This window comes from Dendrobates tinctorius, unplaced genomic scaffold, assembly GCF_039654945.1.
Source record: "Dendrobates tinctorius isolate UK_male_01 unplaced genomic scaffold, ASM3965494v1 ptg000257l, whole genome shotgun sequence".
In the NCBI taxonomy this organism is placed as follows: domain Eukaryota; kingdom Metazoa; phylum Chordata; class Amphibia; order Anura; family Dendrobatidae; genus Dendrobates; species Dendrobates tinctorius.
Window position 1 is genome coordinate 5,139,560 of NW_027361924.1, and position 17,773 is coordinate 5,157,332.

At 52.0% G+C, this 17,773-nt stretch overlaps 1 protein-coding gene across 1 annotated transcript; it reads left to right on the forward strand.

Moving 5' to 3' along the window:
- The first annotated feature begins 11,241 nt into the window (after positions 1-11,241).
- PLD6 (phospholipase D family member 6) lies at positions 11,242-16,388 on the forward strand. Its single transcript, XM_073558519.1, has 2 exons — positions 11,242-11,753; positions 15,780-16,388. The coding sequence occupies exons 1-2, from the start codon at positions 11,354-11,356 to the stop codon at positions 16,028-16,030; spliced, it is 651 nt and encodes a 216-aa protein (XP_073414620.1). The 5' UTR covers positions 11,242-11,353; the 3' UTR covers positions 16,031-16,388.
- Positions 16,389-17,773: the final 1,385 nt, after the last annotated feature.

Consider the following 17,773-nt stretch of genomic DNA (forward strand, 5'->3'; position numbering starts at 1 on the left):
CTTTTTCTCTGGCACGACTTCCTTTTTGAGTGATTGTACAAAAGTGTGAGTGACGCCTGGGACGAACAACATGGCCCTGGCCCAACATGGCGCATTCAGACCGTCCCAGGCCCCTGAAGGATGTGAAGAACACCATTTTACCATATGAAGTACTGAGAAAAAGTGTGAATTAAAAAAAACAAAAACCCTGTGGGATCAAAGTGGGGAAAAAAAAACCCTCAATCTGCCATTGGTTTCGTTTTTACGGTGTTCATTGTAAAAATGAGGTGGGCTTCCAAGCTCAGTAAGGTTCCACCTTCCGCCATGTTTAGTGTAGACTGAATTCGTCCATCTGCAGGCGCCGGGAGGAACCTATATGGCGGCATAGTCTCTGTAACCCTCCGGATACTTATTGCATTCAGCCGTCTGTAAAATCGATTTTGTGCAATTTTTAACAGCGCTGTTGCGAGTTGGGAGAGCGCTTCCCCCGACAGCTTCCATTTTGATGGATTTTAAGGCTATGCGCACGCTGCGGATTAATCTGCGGATTTTTCCGTGCGGATTTGGTGAAATCCGCAGGACAAAAGTCCTGCGGATTAGCCTGCGGTTTCACACCTCATAAGGATAAGGTGTGAAACCGCTGCGGATTCCGCACAAACAATTGACATGCTGCGTATTGTAATCCGCGGAAAAATCCGCAGCATCTGCACAGCGGTTTTTGTTTTGCATAGGCTAACATGGTACTGTACACCGCTGCGGGTCCGCAGGGCCAAATCCGCTGCGTAGTGATGGGAAGTTCGGCTCTTTTTGGTGATCCGGCTCATTCGGCTCCGCTCACCATAAAGAGCAGGCTCTTTTGGCTCTTTAAACCGCTCTTTTTTAAATAGAAATCCGTTTTCCACAGTCCTCGTTCTAGGTCTTTGCCTGTAAAGTTAGTGATCAGGCCCCTGCTCCTCGCTCCGGTCTCTTCTGTACAGTGAGGCCTCATTATACCCCTGTATAAGGATCTAGTGACGCAGTGTAGACTGTTATTCAGCATTGCTGCTTCCTCAGATTGTCAGCTCTTGTGATCAGGCCTCTGCTCCTCGCTCCGGTCTCTCCTGTACAGTGAGGCCTCATTATACTCCTGTATAAGGATCTAGTGACGCAGTGTACACTGTTATTCAGCATTGCTGTGTCCTCAGATTGTCAGCTCTTGTGATCAGGCCCCTGCTCCTTGCTCCGGTCTCTCCTGTACAGTGAGGCCTCATTATACCCCTGTATAAGGATCTAGTGACGCAGTGTAGACTGTTATTCAGCATTGCTGCTTCCTCAGATTGTCAGCTCTTGTGATCAAGCCCCTGCTCCTCGCTCCCCGTCTCTCCTGTACAGTGAGGCCTCATTATACCCCTGTATAAGGATCTAGTGACGCAGTGTAGACTGTTATTCAGCATTGCTGTTTCCTCAGATTGTCAGCTCTTGTGATCAGGCCTCTGCTCCTCGCTCCGGTCTCTCCTGTACAGTGAGGCCTCATTATACTCCTGTATAAGGATCTAGTGACGCAGTGTAGACTGTTATTCAGCATTGCTGCTTCCTCAGATTGTCAGCTCTTGTGATCAGGCCCCAGCTCCTCGCTCCGGTCTCTCCTGTACAGTGAGGCCTCATTATACCCCTGTATAAGGATCTAGTGACGCAGTGTAGACTGTTAGGCCGGGGTCACACTAACCAACGCAAAATACGGTCAGTATTTTACATGCGTAATACGGATGAATGGCCTCTAAACAGTGCTCGGTATGTCATCCGTAATCAAGGTGTGGTCGCGTATTTTGCGCATGTCAGCATCCGTATGGCGAGATTTTCTCGCAGGCTTGCAAAATGGACATATAATGGAGCCCTATGACAGGTTTTATAACACAAACCAAAGAATAGATATAGACACATAGAATACATATATATATATATTATATATATGTATGTATTCTATGTGTCTATATCTATTCTTTGGTTTCTTTATTAAACCTGTCAGTGTGAGTTTACTGTATAGCGCACTGAATTGCCGGCTTTGCTAAAAGACACCGGGTGCGTATATCTCGCAAGTCATGTGTGGCCCCTGTGTAATCCGTATTTTTTGCGCACCCATAGACTTGCATTGGCGTACTACGGCCATATTACGCTGACAATCGCAGCATGTTGCGATTGGCACGGAGCGTAGAATACGGATGAGAAATATACGGCTGGTGCAAGGGACCCCATAGAGAATCATTGGTCCGTGTCTAATGCGTGCTTTTAGCGCCTCTCACTCGGCCGTATTCCTCGCCAGTGTGACCCCGGCCTTATTCATCATTGCTGCTTCCTCAGATTGTCAGCTCTTGTGATCAGGCCCCTGCTCCTCGCTCCGGTCTCTCCTGTACAGTGAGGCCTCATTATACCCCTGTATAAGGATCTAGTGACGCAGTGTAGACTGTTATCCGCATTGCGGCTTCCTCAGATTGTCAGCTCTTGTGATCAGGCTCCGGCTCCTCGCTCCGGTCTCTCTTGTACAGTGAGGCCTCATTCTCCACCTGTATGAGGATCTAGTGACGCAGTGAAGACTGTTATTCAGCATTGCTGTGTCCTCAGATTGTCAGCTCTTGTGATCAGGCTCCTGCTCCTCTCTCCGGTCTCTCCTGTACAGTGAGGCCTCATTATACCCCTGTATAAGGATCTAGTGACGCAGTGTAGACTGTTATTCAGCATTGCTGTGTCCTCAGATTGTCAGCTCTTGTGATCAGGCTGCTGCTCCTCGCTCCGGTCTCTCCTGTACAGTGAGGCCTCATTATACCCCTGTATAAGGATCTAGTGACGCAGTGTAGACTGTTATTCCGCATTGCTGTTTCCTCAGATTGTCAGCTCTTGTGATCAGGCCCCTGCTCCTTGCTCCGGTCTCTCCTGTACAGTGAGGCCTCATTATACCCCTGTATAAGGATCTAGTGACGCAGTGTAGACTGTTATCCGCATTGCGGCTTCCTCAGATTGTCAGCTCTTGTGATCAGGCCCCGGCTCCTCGCTCCGGTCTCTCTTGTACAGTGAGGCCTCATTCTCCACCTGTATGAGGATCTAGTGACGCAGTGAAGACTGTTATTCAGCATTGCTGTGTCCTCAGATTGTCAGCTCTTGTGATCAGGCTCCTGCTCCTCTCTCCGGTCTCTCCTGTACAGTGAGGCCTCATTATACCCCTGTATAAGGATCTAGTGACGCAGTGAAGACTGTTATTCAGCATTGCTGTGTCCTCAGATTGTCAGCTCTTGTGATCAGGCTCCTGCTCCTCTCTCCGGTCTCTCCTGTACAGTGAGGCCTCATTATACCCCTGTATAAGGATCTAGTGACGCAGTGTAGACTGTTATTCAGCATTGCTGTGTCCTCAGATTGTCAGCTCTTGTGATCAGGCTGCTGCTCCTCGCTCCGGTCTCTCCTGTACAGTGAGGCCTCATTATACCCCTGTATAAGGATCTAGTGACGCAGTGCAGACTGTTATTCAGCATTGCTGTTTCCTCAGATTGTCAGCTCTTGTGATCAGGCCTCTGCTCCTCGCTCCGGTCTCTCCTGTACAGTGAGGCCTCATTATACCCCTGTATAAGGATCTAGTGACGCAGTGCAGACTGTTATTCAGCATTGCTGTCTCCTCAGATTGTCAGCTCTTGTGATCAGGCCCCTGCTCCTCGCTCCCCGTCTCTCCTGTACAGTGAGGCCTCATTATACCCCTGTATAAGGATCTAGTGACGCAGTGTAGACTGTTATTCAGCATTGCTGCTTCCTCAGATTGTCAGCTCTTGTGATCAGGCCCCGGCTCCTCGCTCCGGTCTCTCTTGTACAGTGAGGCCTCATTCTCCACCTGTATGAGGATCTAGTGACGCAGTGAAGACTGTTATTCAGCATTGCTGTGTCCTCAGATTGTCAGCTGTTGTGATCAGGCCTCTGCTCCTCGCTCCGGTCTCTCCTGTACAGTGAGGCCTCATTATACCCCTGTATAAGGATCTAGTGACGCAGTGCAGACTGTTATTCAGCATTGCTGTGTCCTCAGATTGTCGGCTCTTGTGATCAGGCCCCTGCTCCTTGCTCCGGTCTCTCCTGTACAGTGAGGCCTCATTATACACCTGTATAAGGATCTAGTGACGCAGTGTAGACTGTTATTCAGCATTGCTGCTTCCTCAGATTGTCAGCTCTTGTGATCAGGCCCCTGCTCCTCGCTCCCTGTCTCTCCTGTACAGTGAGGCCTCATTATACTCCTGTATAAGGATCTAGTGACACAGTGTAGACTGTTATTCAGCATTGCTGTCTCCTCAGATTGTCAGCTCTTGTGATCGGGCCCCTGCTCCTCGCTCCCTGTCTCTCCTGTACAGTGAGGCCTCATTATACCCCTGTATAAGGCTCTAGTGACACAGTGTAGACTGTTATTCAGCATTGCTGTCTCCTCAGATTGTCAGCTCTTGTGATCAGGCCCCTGCTCCTCGCTCCCTGTCTCTCCTGTACAGTGAGGCCTCATTATACTCCTGTATAAGGATCTAGTGACACAGTGTAGACTGTTATTCAGCATTGCTGTCTCCTCAGATTGTCAGCTCTTGTGATCAGGCCCCTGCTCCTCGCTCCGGTCTCTCCTGTACAGTGAATCCTCATTATACTCCTGTATAAGGATCTAGTGACACAGTGTAGACTGTTATTCAGCATTGCTGTCTCCTCAAATGTCAGCTCTTGTGATCAGGACCCTGCTCCTCGCTCCCCGTCTCTCCTGTACAGTGAGGCCTCATTATACCCCTGTATAAGGATCTAGTGACGCAGTGTAGACTATTATTCAGCATTGCTGTTTCCTCAGATTGTCAGCTCTTGTGATCAGGCCCCTGCTCCTCGCTCCGGTCTCTCCTGTACAGTGAGGCCTCATTATACCCCTGTATAAGGATCTAGTGACGCAGTGTAGACTGTTATTCAGCATTGCTGTGTCCTCAGATTGTCAGCTCTTGTGATCAGGCTGCTGCTCCTCGCTCCGGTCTCTCCTGTACAGTGAGGCCTCATTATACCCCTGTATAAGGATCTAGTGACGCAGTGTAGACTGTTATTCAGCATTGCTGCTTCCTCAGATTGTCAGCTCTTGTGATCAGGCCTCTGCTCCTCGCTCCGGTCTCTCCTGTACAGTGAGGCCTCATTATACTCCTGTATAAGGATCTAGTGACGCAGTGTACACTGTTATTCAGCATTGCTGTCTCCTCAGATTGTCAGCTCTTGTGATCAGGCCCCAGCTCCTCGCTCCGGTCTCTCCTGTACAGTGAGGCCTCATTATACCCCTGTATAAGGATCTAGTGACGCAGTGCAGACTGTTATTCAGCATTGCTGTGTCCTCAGATTGTCAGCTCTTGTGATCAGGCCCCTGCTCCTTGCTCCGGTCTCTCCTGTACAGTGAGGCCTCATTATACCCCTGTATAAGGATCTAGTGACGCAGTGTAGACTGTTATTCAGCATTGCTGCTTCCTCAGATTGTCAGCTCTTGTGATCAAGCCCCTGCTCCTCGCTCCCCGTCTCTCCTGTACAGTGAGGCCTCATTATACCCCTGTATAAGGATCTAGTGACGCAGTGTAGACTGTTATTCAGCATTGCTGTTTCCTCAGATTGTCAGCTCTTGTGATCAGGCCTCTGCTCCTCGCTCCGGTCTCTCCTGTACAGTGAGGCCTCATTATACTCCTGTATAAGGATCTAGTGACGCAGTGTAGACTGTTATTCAGCATTGCTGCTTCCTCAGATTGTCAGCTCTTGTGATCAGGCCCCAGCTCCTCGCTCCGGTCTCTCCTGTACAGTGAGGCCTCATTATACCCCTGTATAAGGATCTAGTGACGCAGTGTAGACTGTTAGGCCGGGGTCACACTAACCAACGCAAAATACGGTCAGTATTTTACATGCGTAATACGGATGAATGGCCTCTAAACAGTGCTCGGTATGTCATCCGTAATCAAGGTGTGGTCGCGTATTTTGCGCATGTCAGCATCCGTATGGCGAGATTTTCTCGCAGGCTTGCAAAATGGACATATAATGGAGCCCTATGACAGGTTTTATAACACAAACCAAAGAATAGATATAGACACATAGAATACATATATATATATATATTATATATATGTATGTATTCTATGTGTCTATATCTATTCTTTGGTTTCTTTATTAAACCTGTCAGTGTGAGTTTACTGTATAGCGCACTGAATTGCCGGCTTTGCTAAAAGACACCGGGTGCGTATATCTCGCAAGTCATGTGTGGCCCCTGTGTAATCCGTATTTTTTGCGCACCCATAGACTTGCATTGGCGTACTACGGCCATATTACGCTGACAATCGCAGCATGTTGCGATTGGCACGGAGCGTAGAATACGGATGAGAAATATACGGCTGGTGCAAGGGACCCCATAGAGAATCATTGGTCCGTGTCTAATGCGTGCTTTTAGCGCCTCTCACTCGGCCGTATTCCTCGCCAGTGTGACCCCGGCCTTATTCATCATTGCTGCTTCCTCAGATTGTCAGCTCTTGTGATCAGGCCCCTGCTCCTCGCTCCGGTCTCTCCTGTACAGTGAGGCCTCATTATACCCCTGTATAAGGATCTAGTGACGCAGTGTAGACTGTTATCCGCATTGCGGCTTCCTCAGATTGTCAGCTCTTGTGATCAGGCTCCGGCTCCTCGCTCCGGTCTCTCTTGTACAGTGAGGCCTCATTCTCCACCTGTATGAGGATCTAGTGACGCAGTGAAGACTGTTATTCAGCATTGCTGTGTCCTCAGATTGTCAGCTCTTGTGATCAGGCTGCTGCTCCTCGCTCCGGTCTCTCCTGTACAGTGAGGCCTCATTATACCCCTGTATAAGGATCTAGTGACGCAGTGTAGACTGTTATTCCGCATTGCTGTTTCCTCAGATTGTCAGCTCTTGTGATCAGGCCCCTGCTCCTTGCTCCGGTCTCTCCTGTACAGTGAGGCCTCATTATACCCCTGTATAAGGATCTAGTGACGCAGTGTAGACTGTTATCCGCATTGCGGCTTCCTCAGATTGTCAGCTCTTGTGATCAGGCCCCGGCTCCTCGCTCCGGTCTCTCTTGTACAGTGAGGCCTCATTCTCCACCTGTATGAGGATCTAGTGACGCAGTGAAGACTGTTATTCAGCATTGCTGTGTCCTCAGATTGTCAGCTCTTGTGATCAGGCTCCTGCTCCTCTCTCCGGTCTCTCCTGTACAGTGAGGCCTCATTATACCCCTGTATAAGGATCTAGTGACGCAGTGAAGACTGTTATTCAGCATTGCTGTGTCCTCAGATTGTCAGCTCTTGTGATCAGGCTCCTGCTCCTCTCTCCGGTCTCTCCTGTACAGTGAGGCCTCATTATACCCCTGTATAAGGATCTAGTGACGCAGTGTAGACTGTTATTCAGCATTGCTGTGTCCTCAGATTGTCAGCTCTTGTGATCAGGCTGCTGCTCCTCGCTCCGGTCTCTCCTGTACAGTGAGGCCTCATTATACCCCTGTATAAGGATCTAGTGACGCAGTGCAGACTGTTATTCAGCATTGCTGTTTCCTCAGATTGTCAGCTCTTGTGATCAGGCCTCTGCTCCTCGCTCCGGTCTCTCCTGTACAGTGAGGCCTCATTATACCCCTGTATAAGGATCTAGTGACGCAGTGCAGACTGTTATTCAGCATTGCTGTCTCCTCAGATTGTCAGCTCTTGTGATCAGGCCCCTGCTCCTCGCTCCCCGTCTCTCCTGTACAGTGAGGCCTCATTATACCCCTGTATAAGGATCTAGTGACGCAGTGTAGACTGTTATTCAGCATTGCTGCTTCCTCAGATTGTCAGCTCTTGTGATCAGGCCCCGGCTCCTCGCTCCGGTCTCTCTTGTACAGTGAGGCCTCATTCTCCACCTGTATGAGGATCTAGTGACGCAGTGAAGACTGTTATTCAGCATTGCTGTGTCCTCAGATTGTCAGCTGTTGTGATCAGGCCTCTGCTCCTCGCTCCGGTCTCTCCTGTACAGTGAGGCCTCATTATACCCCTGTATAAGGATCTAGTGACGCAGTGCAGACTGTTATTCAGCATTGCTGTGTCCTCAGATTGTCGGCTCTTGTGATCAGGCCCCTGCTCCTTGCTCCGGTCTCTCCTGTACAGTGAGGCCTCATTATACACCTGTATAAGGATCTAGTGACGCAGTGTAGACTGTTATTCAGCATTGCTGCTTCCTCAGATTGTCAGCTCTTGTGATCAGGCCCCTGCTCCTCGCTCCCTGTCTCTCCTGTACAGTGAGGCCTCATTATACCCCTGTATAAGGCTCTAGTGACACAGTGTAGACTGTTATTCAGCATTGCTGTCTCCTCAGATTGTCAGCTCTTGTGATCAGGCCCCTGCTCCTCGCTCCCTGTCTCTCCTGTACAGTGAGGCCTCATTATACTCCTGTATAAGGATCTAGTGACACAGTGTAGACTGTTATTCAGCATTGCTGTCTCCTCAGATTGTCAGCTCTTGTGATCAGGCCCCTGCTCCTCGCTCCGGTCTCTCCTGTACAGTGAATCCTCATTATACTCCTGTATAAGGATCTAGTGACACAGTGTAGACTGTTATTCAGCATTGCTGTCTCCTCAAATGTCAGCTCTTGTGATCAGGACCCTGCTCCTCGCTCCCCGTCTCTCCTGTACAGTGAGGCCTCATTATACCCCTGTATAAGGATCTAGTGACGCAGTGTAGACTATTATTCAGCATTGCTGTTTCCTCAGATTGTCAGCTCTTGTGATCAGGCCCCTGCTCCTCGCTCCGGTCTCTCCTGTACAGTGAGGCCTCATTATACCCCTGTATAAGGATCTAGTGACGCAGTGTAGACTGTTATTCAGCATTGCTGTGTCCTCAGATTGTCAGCTCTTGTGATCAGGCTGCTGCTCCTCGCTCCGGTCTCTCCTGTACAGTGAGGCCTCATTATACCCCTGTATAAGGATCTAGTGACGCAGTGTAGACTGTTATTCAGCATTGCTGTTTCCTCAGATTGTCAGCTCTTGTGATCAGGCCCCTGCTCCTCGGTTGTAGTCTTACCATGTATTGTGGCATTTTTTGTTCATGTGCTTTGTGAATTAGTAAGTGCTGTGATATGTGTTGGTGCACATGATGCTTCCTGATGCAAATGCAGGTCCGTGAGTCCCTATGTTAAGTATAGGGATGTAATCTGGATGCATCAGGATTGCTACACATCACAACGCACCGTACCACAACGCTAGTGTGAACGCAGCCCCACTCGTGCAGCCCCTAACCAGGTGCCCCCATGTCATATACATGCTCCCAATACACTTTATTATCATTACCACACTATAACACAGGGCACAAGCCTTTCTAGTGAGGCGGGAAAGATCACTTTATGACAGAGCAGCATGCGGGCATAGTCTATATTATGTCTGCAGACTGGTCCCATACAGCACATCCCTCGCTTCCGAGCATACTCAGTGCTGCAAAACGGACCCCTGCACACGGAAGCACATGGATCCGTGCTCCATGTTAATTCCAGACGTGAAGCCGCGGATCCGTGCGTCTCCCTGTGTGTTTTTCAGATGACACAAAACTGCAACAAGTTGCGTTTTTGTGCATCTGATAAAATATGCAGACATGCGGATCTGTGGGAAAACGGTGACAACTGGATGCACAGTCCAATCCGTCACCACAAAGTCAATGGAGACTAAAACGGATCCGTGTGCAGCCACAATATGCAAGTGTGAGACCAGCTTAACCCTATATAATGATTGGGGCTGGACCGAGATATCTCCACAGGTTTTACCTAAAATCACTTTATATTACTTACCCTTAGGGCTCATACTCACTTGCGAGAGAGTCGTGTGATTCTCGTGTGAGTCTCTCGCATGGAAACCTGGCACTGCCACCAGCACTCGGACCGGAGGGGGTGACTGCATAGAAGTACATGTAGCCGCACGCTCCGGTCCGAGTGCCGGCGGCAGTGCCGGGTTTCCATGCGAGAGACTCACACGAGAATCACGCGACTCTCTCGCTAGTGAGTGTGAGCCCTTAGCAGCAACACCTGCCGCCGTCTGTCCTCCTCCCTGTAGTGTTGTCCTGAATCCTCCTGGCCCTGCGATCAACGGGATCCGTTACATGGCAGCACTAACGCTATGTAGCAGATGCGTTAACGCCCCCATTGGCCGCAATGATACGCATACAAAATCGGCCTGATGCGTTACTTCATGACGCCCCCTGGAACGCGGTCTGCAGCAGTCTGGGGGGCGTCATGAAGTAACGCATCATGCCGATTTTGGATGCGTTAGTAGCATTGCGGCCAATGGGGGCGTTAACGCATCTGCTACATAGCGTTAGTGCCGCTATGTAACGGATCCCGTTGAACGCAGGGCCATTAATGCAATGTGAACCCGGCCTAACACTATGAGAAGATGATATACCCTAAAAATGTGCTGAGACTCTCCTCCTACACATACTATATACTGTATGTAGACGCCATGGATGACGGGCCAGTAAAGTAGATCTTTATGGTAACGCACAGATCATTGCAGATGACAATTTGCTGAGACTCTCCTCCTACACAGTCACATGCCATATACTGTATGCCATGGAGGAACTGACAGTATATATTTGGGACGGAAGGGTTAACTCCCTGCATTTATTCACAGCCCACATCTCCCCCCCCCCAGAGGAGTCACAGTCAGGCTTCACTAAAGCTGTGTTCACACACAGCGGTTTTTTTCGCGGTTTTCCCGCTGATTTACCAAAAAATCTGTGGGAAAAACGCAAAAATAAGCTTCCCATTCATTTTAATGCATTTTGCACTTTTTGTGCATATTGATGGTTTTTTACCGCGAAAAAAAACCCGCTTCGCAGTAAAAAACGCAGCATGCTCATTAATTTCGTGGTAAATTCCGCATTTCTGGCTATTTCCTATGTGTCTGGGGACGCACGAAAAAAAATAGCGGCAAAGAAACGCGCAAAAACGTGCGTTTTCTGGGAAGGAGACCTGTTTTTATGCAGAAATTTTCTGCATACGTGTGCACATAGCCTAAGCTAAAGTGGTGTAGTTGCCATTATCTGAGCACCCTACTGCCTCTGTGGGCACAGTCACATCTAGATACTCCATAAAGGCGTGATTTTTTTTAAGTGACTTTTGACCCCATCATTCAAGGTATATGTGGTAAAATTGGTCAATTTTTTCTACACTTAAAGCACCAAGTCTATTGTGACTGCCCCCATACTGCCATAAATGTGTGTTTTATGCACTTTCCCACAGATTTTCTCCTCAGAAACTCTCACTGACAGGTTTTGACTCAGCTGTAGGCGCCATTTTGCGTCCTCCCGCGCTCCGCCCCTGAGGCATCTCTTCCCGCCATTTGTGAGGCCCCGCCCCCCTGTCATGGTCCCCGCGGTGTCCTGGAGGCGGCTCGGTGTGGTGGCGGCGGCGGCCGTGGCGCTGGGTCTGGAGCTCGTGTACCGATTCTTGCGGAGGCGGCGGCCGCCGGTGCGGGAGGTCCTGTTCTTCCCGGCTCCTCTCGTGTGTGCGGAGCCGCTGCTGAGTCCCGGGAGCCGCTGCTCCTGCCCGTTACCTCACCGCACGGACGGCGCCCTGTCAGCGCTGCTCAGGCGGCTCCTCGGGGCGCGGCGCTCGCTGGAGCTCTGCGTTTTCACCTTCTCCAGCCTCCCGCTGGCTCGGGCCGTGCTGCTGCTCCATGGCCGCGGGGTGCGGGTGCGAGTCATCACCGACAGCGACTACATGGCTGCGGCAGGATCCCAGATCGGAGAACTGAGGAAGGCGGGTAAGATGGCGGGAGGGGAGGACGCGGTACAGGGGGGGCAGTGGTGACTGGAGCAGCGGTACATGGGGGGCAGTGGTGACTGGAGCAGCGGTACATGGGGGGCAGTGGTGACTGAGGAAAGCGGTACATGGGGGGGCGGTGGTGACTGGGGAAAGCGGTACATGGGGGGCAGTGGTGACTGGAGCAGCGGTACATGGGGGGCAGTGGTGACTGGAGCAGCGGTACATGGGGGGCAGTGGTGACTGGAGCAGCGGTACATGGGGGGCAGTGGTGACTGGAGCAGCGGTACATGGGGGGGCAGTGGTGACTGAGGAAAGCGGTACATGGGGGGCAGTGGTGACTGAGGAAAGCGGTACATGGGGGGCAGTGGTGACTGAGGAAAGCGGTACATGGGGGGCAGTGGTGACTGGAGCAGCGGTACATGGGGGGCAGTGGTGACTGGAGCAGCGGTACATGGGGGGCAGTGGTGACTGGAGCAGCGGTACATGGGGGGCAGTGGTGACTGAGGAAAGCGGTACATGGGGGGCAGTGGTGACTGAGGAAAGCGGTACATGGGGGGCAGTGGTGACTGAGGAAAGCGGTACATGGGGGGGCGGTGGTGACTGGGGAAAGCGGTACATGGGGGGCAGTGGTGACTGAGGAAAGCGGTACATGGGGGGCAGTGGTGACTGGGGAAAGCGGTACATGGGGGGCAGTGGTGACTGGAGCAGCGGTACATGGGGGGCAGTGGTGACTGGAGCAGCGGTACATGGGGGGCAGTGGTGACTGAGGAAAGCGGTACATGGGGGGCAGTGGTGACTGAGGAAAGCGGTACATGGGGGGCAGTGGTGACTGAGGAAAGCGGTACATGGGGGGCAGTGGTGACTGGGGAAAGCGGTACATGGGGGGCAGTGGTGACTGGGGAAAGCGGTACATGGGGGGCAGTGGTGACTGGAGCAGCGGTACATGGGGGGCAGTGGTGACTGGAGCAGCGGTACATGGGGGGCAGTGGTGACTGAGGAAAGCGGTACAGGGGGGGCAGTGGTGACTGAGGAAAGCGGTACAGGGGGGGCAGTGGTGACTGAGGAAAGCGGTACATGGGGGGCAGTGGTGACTGGGGAAAGCGGTACAGGGGGGGCAGTGGTGACTGAGGAAAGCGGTACATGGGGGGCAGTGGTGACTGGGGAAAGCGGTACATGGGGGGCAGTGGTGACTGGGGAAAGCGGTACATGGGGGGCAGTGGTGACTGGAGCAGCGGTACATGGGGGGCAGTGGTGACTGGAGCAGCGGTACATGGGGGGCAGTGGTGACTGAGGAAAGCGGTACAGGGGAGCAGTGGTGACTGAGGAAAGCGGTACAGGGGGGGCAGTGGTGACTGGGGAAAGCGGTACATGGGGGGGCGGTGGTGACTGGAGCAGCGGTACAGGGGGGGCAGTGGTGACTGAGGAAAGCGGTACAGGGGGGGCAGTGGTGACTGGGGAAAGCGGTACATGGGGGGCAGTGGTGACTGGAGCAGCGGTACATGGGGGGCAGTGGTGACTGGGGAAAGCGGTACATGGGGGGGCGGTGGTGACTGGGGAAAGCGGTACATGGGGGGCGGTGGTGACTGGGGAAAGCGGTACATGGGGGGCAGTGGTGACTGGAGCAGCGGTACATGGGGGGCAGTGGTGACTGAGGAAAGCGGTACAGGGGGGGCAGTGGTGACTGAGGAAAGCGGTACATGGGGGGGGCGGTGGTGACTGGGGAAAGCGGTACATGGGGGGCAGTGGTGACTGGAGCAGCGGTACATGGGGGGCAGTGGTGACTGGAGCAGCGGTACATGGGGGGCAGTGGTGACTGAGGAAAGCGGTACATGGGGGGGCGGTGGTGACTGAGGAAAGCGGTACATGGGGGGGCGGTGGTGACTGAGGAAAGCGGTACATGGGGGGGCGGTGGTGACTGGGGAAAGCGGTACATGGGGGGCAGTGGTGACTGGGGAAAGCGGTATATGGGGGGCAGTGGTGACTGGAGCAGCGGTACATGGGGGGCAGTGGTGACTGGAGCAGCGGTACATGGGGGGCAGTGGTGACTGAGGAAAGCGGTACATGGGGGGCAGTGGTGACTGAGGAAAGCGGTACATGGGGGGGGCGGTGGTGACTGGGGAAAGCGGTACATGGGGGGCAGTGGTGACTGGAGCAGCGGTACATGGGGGGTAGTGGTGACTGGGGAAAGCGGTACATGGGGGGCAGTGGTGACTGGAGCAGCGGTACAGGGGGGGGCAGTGGTGACTGGAGCAGCGGTACAGGGGGGGGCAGTGGTGACTGGAGCAGCGGTACATGGGGGGCAGTGGTGACTGGGGAAAGCGGTACATGGGGGGCAGTGGTGACTGGGGAAAGCGGTACATGGGGGGCAGTGGTGACTGGGGAAAGCGGTACATGGGGGGCAGTGGTGACTGAGGAAAGCGGTACATGGGGGGCGGTGGTGACTGGAGCAGCGGTACATGGGGGGCGGTGGTGACTGGGGAAAGCGGTACATGGGGGGCAGTGGTGACTGGGGAAAGCGGTACATGGGGGGCAGTGGTGACTGGGGAAAGCGGTACATGGGGGGCAGTGGTGACTGGGGAAAGCGGTACATGGGGGGCAGTGGTGACTGGGGAAAGCGGTACAGGGGGGGCAGTGGTGACTGGAGCAGCGGTACATGGGGGGCAGTGGTGACTGAGGAAAGCGGTACATGGGGGGCAGTGGTGACTGGAGCAGCGGTACATGGGGGGGCAGTGGTGACTGGAGCAGCGGTACATGGGGGGCAGTGGTGACTGGGGAAAGCGGTACATGGGGGGGCAGTGGTGAAGGGAAAGCGGTACATGGGGGGGCAGTGGTGACTGGGGAAAGCGGTACATGGGGGGGCAGTGGTGACATGGGGAAAGCGGTACATGGGGCAGTGGTGACTGGGGAAAGCGGTACATGGGGGGCAGTGGTGACTGGGGAAAGCGGTACATGGGGGGGCAGTGGTGACTGGAGCAGCGGTACATGGGGGGGCAGTGGTGACTGAGGAAAGCGGTACATGGGGGGCAGTGGTGACTGGAGCAGCGGTACATGGGGGGGCAGTGGTGACTGGAGCAGCGGTACATGGGGGGCAGTGGTGACTGGGGAAAGCGGTACATGGGGGGGCAGTGGTGAAGGGAAAGCGGTACATGGGGGGGCAGTGGTGACTGGGGAAAGCGGTACATGGGGGGGCAGTGGTGACATGGGGAAAGCGGTACATGGGGGGGCAGTGGTGACATGGGGAAAGCGGTACATGGGGGGGCAGTGGTGACTGGGGAAAGCGGTACATGGGGGGGCAGTGGTGACATGGGGAAAGCGGTACATGGGGGGGCAGTGGTGACTGGGGAAAGCGGTACATGGGGGGGCAGTGGTGACATGGGGAAAGCGGTACATGGGGGGGCAGTGGTGACTGGGGAAAGCGGTACATGGGGGGGGGGCAGTGGTGACTGGGGAAAGCGGTACATGGGGGGGCAGTGGTGACTGAGGAAAGCGGTACATGGGGGGGCAGTGGTGACTGAGGAAAGCGGTACATGGGGGGGGCAGTGGTGACTGGGGAAAGCGGTACATGGGGGGGCAGTGGTGACTGGGGAAAGCGGTACATGGGGGGCAGTGGTGACTGGGGAAAGCCGTACATGGGGGGCAGTGGTGACTGGGGAAAGCCAGACATGGGGGTTATGGGATGATGACAGGGGAATAGGACATATATTAGGGAGGATGTTAAATAGTTTGTAAAAATCCCTGACCTCTCCTGTTTCTGCAGCTTTTTTCCGTTTTTCCTCTGTCACTCCACTGCAGATACTCACATTTGATTCTTCTGGAGCACACTATGTGAAATCTCAGATTTAAGCCGCATTCACAAAGTTCAGTATTTGTAAACCAAAACCATGAATGGGTGATAAATGCAGAAGTGATGACATGTTTCTATTATACTTTTCCTTGGGATTTTTCCACTCCTGGATTTTGCTTACAAATAGTGATGTGTGCTTGTGACTCCTCGTCTTGAATACAATGTCTTCTGATTTCGCAGGTGTTGTGGTTCGTCACAATCAGTCCTCCGGCTTCATGCACCACAAATTTGCGGTAGTGGATAGGAGCATTGTCATCACTGGCTCCATGAACTGGACTCAGCAGGCGATACAGACGAACCAAGAAAATCTCCTAGTCACAGACGATGGTGCATGCGTCAGGGCCTACATGGAGGAGTTTGAACGTCTCTGGGAGGAGTATGACCCTGCCGGCTACTGTTTCTTTCCAAATGAAGACAAGGAAGGACCATAAGGTCTCGTTGCTGTGATCGCCCTGCCAGTGCACACATGCCAATATTGGTGTTTTTTTAAGAGGCTTGTTGCTTCATTGTTTTTTTTTGTTCCATATTTTTATTTTACCACGTTTAAATCTCACACTAAAGATCTTGGATGGAGGAAGCTGCAATAATCATTAGGCACACAAGCATCCAGGAAAACACAATATTGCCCACAGAGCAGCAGGTACCAAGTATATAAGTGATGTTAAGATGAGTAATCTTAAGTGTTTTCACAGAATAGGTAATCAATGTTTGATCCTGAGGAGGAGATCCTGACCTCCCATTTTTCCTCACTTTGATCGAAACTGATTAAAGCAGCATAGTTCGCACATGTCCACTGCTGCCTTATTTAGTGACTCCGGGACTGATGGAAATAAAGGTAGATCTACGTTGTCCTCCACTATCTGCTCCATAGAGGTAAGTGGAGTGCCTCCTATCAATAAAATCTGCATATTTGGGCAGTAGGTCTATGAGCATTGTTAAAGGGGTGTTCTGCCTAACCACAGGATATGCAATATCTTAACGCATGAAATTTCATGGGAGATGAGCTGCTGCAAGAATTGTTGGGCAGCAGCTTGTTCCCCTCTATTTATCAATTGTACGGGGGCATTGGGAGGAAAGGGTGATGTTTAATGTTTGGCCACTTATCTTGCATTTTATCATAGCCCTACCTACAGCATCATGTGTGCATTAATTGGGTAAAACCCTGTGACTCATAGGCAGTGTGCACAGTGTCTTGTAGACAGTTTGCCTGGTCTAAGGCTGTCCAGGAAACAAACTGGTCATTTTGCTGAGGTGACTTTGCTGTCGTTCTTCCGTCAGTTTTCATGTTATATTGTATAAGTGTAGAGAGCGGGCAGCTTGCTAGAGAGGGCTTCTGAACCTTTAAGTTGTTAAAAGAAGGGACACAACAGCTGTGCATTATATTCACTTTTTGCTGTGCTATTTCAGGCAGAATCCATCTGAAAAGACCCATAGGCTGTGTCACAGCGGTTTTTTTTCGCGTTATTCCCGCGGATTTACCAAAAAATACGCTTAAAAGATGCTTCCCATTCATTTTAATGCATTTTGCACTTTTTGTGCATATTGATGCGTTTTTTTTTTTCTGTGAAAAAAAAAAAACGCTTCACGGTAAAAAAACAAAACGCAGCATGCTCTTTAATTTCGCGGAAAATTCCGCATTTCTAGCGATTTTCTGTGTCTGGGGACGTGCGGGAAAAAAACGAGCGTTTTCTGGTAAGGAGTCTGGTTTTTATGCAGAAATTTTCTGCATACGTGTGCACATAGCCTTACACATATTGCTCACAAGGCCTGGTGGTGTTGCCAGTAAAAGCCACAGATCGCAGTCACTGTTGTAGTAGCACAGAAGGGATCGGTTTGTCCATCATTGGTCCAGAATCTGAGTTTATTACACTTTTGTTTTTCTAATTGTATTTTGAAGAGGAAAGTTAATACCTCTATCGGTATGTTCACGTTTTATACTAACTTTTTTTTTTCCATGTAGAGAATTTGAAGTGTAAAGGTACTGTCACACTTAGCGATGCACCAGCGATATGACGCGGTCAGGATCGCTGGTACGTCGCTAGTGAGCTGCCACACAGGCAGATCTCACCAGCGACATCGCTGGGGACGGGGGTCGCTACTTACCTGTCACACTAGGCGATCCTGTGTCCTCCCGCCCGGCTCCACGCTCTTCTCTCCACAGGAAGCTGACGACG

Excerpts from the sequence above, each read along its gene's own strand:
- PLD6 (XM_073558519.1), top strand. The coding sequence starts at position 11,354 with ATGGTCCCCGCGGTGTCCTGGAGGCGGCTCGGTGTGGTGGCGGCGGCG. Across the intron at positions 11,754-15,779 it reads CGGAGAACTGAGGAAGGCGG|GTGTTGTGGTTCGTCACAAT; the intron begins GTAAGATGGCGG and ends CTGATTTCGCAG.